Here is a 4,066-nt window from a genome sequence, read left to right as displayed (position 1 = left end):
TTTCCATTCCTTATATCAAGTTTGCAAGACCTAATATAGTATTTATAGTTCCTTCATTTGATTTAAATCAATGAAATATTTCTTAGATTTGATCATAGTATGTGTGTATGTTATCACTATCTGCAATATATAGATCTTTACCATTTAATTGATGTTGTATTTCAGCAAGATTCATACTAAAACTTCAAATATGATAAGCAAATAATGAGTTATATTTCAGCAAGATAATCAAATTATATTACCTGCAAACAAGTTACAATCCGAAGTACATAAAAGATAACACTTAATAAACATATGCGTTATGGTCTAAAATCATTTATTTATGAGTGATACATAACAAGCCTGGGCATCCTAGAAAATTCAAACCATTCAAGTCTCAAGGTAGCTCAGGGTTTATTTAATCAAGATTTTTCAACAGATTCACTCTCGTTTTCTTTTCTTTTGGGACTTATTCGTAGAGATAAACCAGATGTTCATGTATTCAAGAAATACTAGACTGATGATCCACGTTACCAGATCATTAATAAGAATCTCTGGGATTCTTATAAGGGCGTCTATTAACATCTTCAATTTTATTCTTTCATGGATCACCATTATTTCTTGATAATTAATATCGTATCTATCTTTGAGTATTTTCTATAATACACTTGGATCTTCGATCATATAATATGTAGATTCTAAGGACTCGTCAATATATTTGCTAAGAAAAATACTTGCTATTGTTTTCTCTTGTTCGGAACAATTGTTATTTTCATTCAGGGTTTCTAAAATACCGATTGATTCGAGATGTTTTTCTACATTCATAACCCATGTTAAGTAGTTGTTCCCACTTGATTCTAAAGGAGCAAATTTAAGCCTTTTCAAATTCGACATTTTTCTATTATCAAAAAGATGAACAACATAAATCATAATCATAATCAACTTCTATTCATAGACAAATAATAAAATAAAATTAAAATCATTTTAAATTCATAAGTAGCAAACACCAGAATAATGGCATGATTACAAATGATAAAACCACAAGAGCAGGATAGAATATAGGTTCATCCGGTGGTATATTAGCAACAATGATGATAGTTAGTATAACCAATACAATAGGAAAAATCATCCTTGTGTAAATCATCTTTACAGAAAGAAAAAAAACTTTTTGAGAGTGGTAATCTGAAAAAATGAAAATTGATATGTGAAAATGTGAAAATGGAAATGTTTATTTTATATTTGAAAAATATAGTCGTTGTAACGTCGTCAGTTGACGTTAACAACCGTTATGTATATATGACCGTTGTAACGTTGTTAGTTGACGTTAACGACTGTTATATACTCGTTGTATTAATAATAATTTTAATAAAAGAATTTTATTAGTACAAATACGATTACTATAAATACATTTAGTATAAATACGTTTAGTATAAATACGAAGATTAAGAGAATAAACATATTATGCATAAATAATAAATTTTAAGAATAAACATTAGTATGCATGAAATAAATAATGATTAATTGCATAAGTAATCATAAATGTTAGATAACATAAATATAAATGTTAGTGAAGTTAATATGAGTTATATTACAGAAATATAATTCAGACGGTATAACCGACCATATAAAACTTAAATAACATAAATATAAATGTTAGTGAAGTTAATAAAAGTTAGATTACATAAATATAATTCAGGCGGTATAACCGACCATATATAACTTAAATAACATAAATATAAATATTAGTGAAGTTAATAAAAGTTAGATTACAGAAATATAATTTTACTTATGATGATAATAATATTTACCTTACTAATAAATAATTAAAAGATATCGTTAAAGAATTTCTTACCTTGATTATTGACTTGTGTTTGCTTAGATAAACCTTGATTATACGGAGCACTTCGTGCTGATAACGTGTTGTAATTTACTAGTTTATTACTACCTTTAGTGGTTTAATTCAATTATAATCTACTACGGAGTAATAAAAGAGAAGAAAGAAGGAAGTATGAAATATTATTGAATGATTGTGTACTCAATATCTTTACAACTGATTGATATTTATAATACTAAAATTTTACTATACATCCGTGTCTTCAATGATATATGTTAGGTGAAATAATAATAAAATTTGAATTTATGTGGAAATTAGCATCCACCTTCTTTAACTTTAGTATCATAACAAAAATCATATAGTTATATAAAAAACCTTCTCGCATACAGTTAATCTCGTTGACCAGGTATTTGTAAATTTGAATATAAATATGCTAAAATATAATAATCGTGGATCGTTACAGTTTTGGAAGTCGACGTAGAATCCCGCACGTGCCACGTAACACGCATTCCCTACGGCGCTTTTTGTTCATTGAATATCTCCTTATCTGAGCTGACCCCACCCCCACTTAACGCTGTATTATCTCTCGATTCCCATTCCCCTCCTTATATATATATTTCAATTTCAACCCATTTCTACCACAAAACACAAACATAACCCACTGCTTCTTTATCTTCTTCTCTCAATCAATTTTCATAAATCATCTAAAAATCACATATTGCCCGTTTCAACAAATTACTAACATAAAACTGAAATGGAATTGAAAAATATGGTAACCATGGTTGCTCGTAGTGGCCGCCAATTGCAGCGTTACAATCAAGGTCAACGCCAAGTTGTTGGGTCAGTCCCTGTTCTTTCCCTTAGCCCTATTTTCTTGATTTTCATTAACATGGACTCAATTATATAAGTGTCTCAAATTTAAAATGTTGGTTACTAATTAAAAAGGTGTATTGAATTGAATGCAGGTGTATACCTTACAGACTCAAAACTAACAATATTGGATCAGACAAGAATCTAGAAGATGCATTAGAAGTACTTGTGATTAGTGCTCAAAGAAAAGGCAAAGGAATGTTGTTCCCTAAGGTATTTAATTTTCTCCATACTTTTTAATTTTTCTGATATAAATATAAATCTAGTATTTTTATTAAACGCGTCGTTAACGTGTACTAAAATGTTGTATATAGCAATATAAATGACTAATATTAGTAAGCAGTTTTTTTAAATTAGTATATTTTTATTCATATTAACGACAACCTCAATACATATGGTTAGAAAAATTCTTAATATACAATGATTTAACTCCTTTTTTTTAACGACGATTTTTTGGCATCAGTAAATCATTAATTCATTATATGTTAACAGGGAGGATGGGAATCAGATGAATCAATAAAAGAAGCTGCTTTAAGAGAATCTGTTGAAGAAGCTGGAGTTTATGGTACTGTTGAGGTTAGTTCCTAATTCTAGCTAGCAATGTTGACATTTTCTTATTAAATAATTCAATTATTATATTATATGTTAAAGTCAAATTGAGCCTGCCATTGTTTTTATATTTCATTTCATTATTATTATGATATGATTAGAAATTAGAAATTATTATTATTCAAACATGTTGTTGAACATATGTTTGTTGACTTATTACAGGGAGCATTGGGTAAATGGTGCTTTAAGAGCAAAGGCAACGATGGATACTACGAAGGCCATATGTTTCCGTTACTTGTTAAAGAGCAACTTGATTATTGGCCCGAGAAAGATATTCGTCAAAGGGTTTGGGTGAGTGTGCCTAAGGCTAAAGAAGTTTGCCAATATTCATGGATGAAAGAAGCATTGGATTTATTAGTCACAAGGCTCGAATCGACTCCTACAAGTAATCTATGAACTCGAACTATTCACTTGTAAATATGAAGACGATTTTGAAAAGGAAAAAAAAAATAAAAATCACAAGGACGACAAGAGTGTGGCCCTGAAATTTGAGTGGTTGTCGTCTTTGATACGAATGAGCTTGACGCTACAATTGTTCGACGTTCTTGCCATCGCGACTTAGTTTCTTGAAACGATGATTTTTCGATCTCAGAGAAGTAAAATGACTTAGAAGAGGGAATTTAGGGATTACTTAACATTAGTTTTGTACTATTTCTTTTGGGAAATTTTTACTTCAAGAAGCATGTTTATTGGAAATGCTTACATTATTTATTCTTTTAGAATTATCATTGATTTGTACAATCTTGATAATTATAATGGAAGCTAGGTTGATTC

General features: G+C 29.0%; 1 protein-coding gene across 1 annotated transcript; it reads left to right on the top strand.

Annotated features, from left to right (window-relative positions):
* Positions 1–2,468: 2,468 nt before the first annotated feature.
* On the top strand, positions 2,469–3,748 carry LOC139866123 (nudix hydrolase 18, mitochondrial-like). Its single transcript, XM_071854259.1, has 4 exons — positions 2,469–2,653; positions 2,779–2,896; positions 3,176–3,259; positions 3,455–3,748. Exons 1-4 carry the CDS (start codon positions 2,568–2,570, stop codon positions 3,686–3,688), a joined length of 522 nt encoding a protein of 173 aa, XP_071710360.1. The 5' UTR covers positions 2,469–2,567; the 3' UTR covers positions 3,689–3,748.
* Positions 3,749–4,066: the final 318 nt, after the last annotated feature.

Source organism: Rutidosis leptorrhynchoides, chromosome 9, assembly GCF_046630445.1.
Source record: "Rutidosis leptorrhynchoides isolate AG116_Rl617_1_P2 chromosome 9, CSIRO_AGI_Rlap_v1, whole genome shotgun sequence".
NCBI lineage: Eukaryota > Viridiplantae > Streptophyta > Magnoliopsida > Asterales > Asteraceae > Rutidosis > Rutidosis leptorrhynchoides.
The sequence above is the reverse complement of the archived record's forward strand: the minus strand, read 5'-3'. Positions and strand labels throughout refer to the sequence as shown.

Excerpts from the sequence above, each read along its gene's own strand:
- LOC139866123 (XM_071854259.1), top strand. The coding sequence starts at position 2,568 with ATGGAATTGAAAAATATGGTAACCATGGTTGCTCGTAGTGGCCGCCAA. Across the intron at positions 2,654-2,778 it reads GGTCAACGCCAAGTTGTTGG|GTGTATACCTTACAGACTCA; the intron begins GTCAGTCCCTGT and ends AATTGAATGCAG. Across the intron at positions 3,260-3,454 it reads GAGTTTATGGTACTGTTGAG|GGAGCATTGGGTAAATGGTG; the intron begins GTTAGTTCCTAA and ends GACTTATTACAG.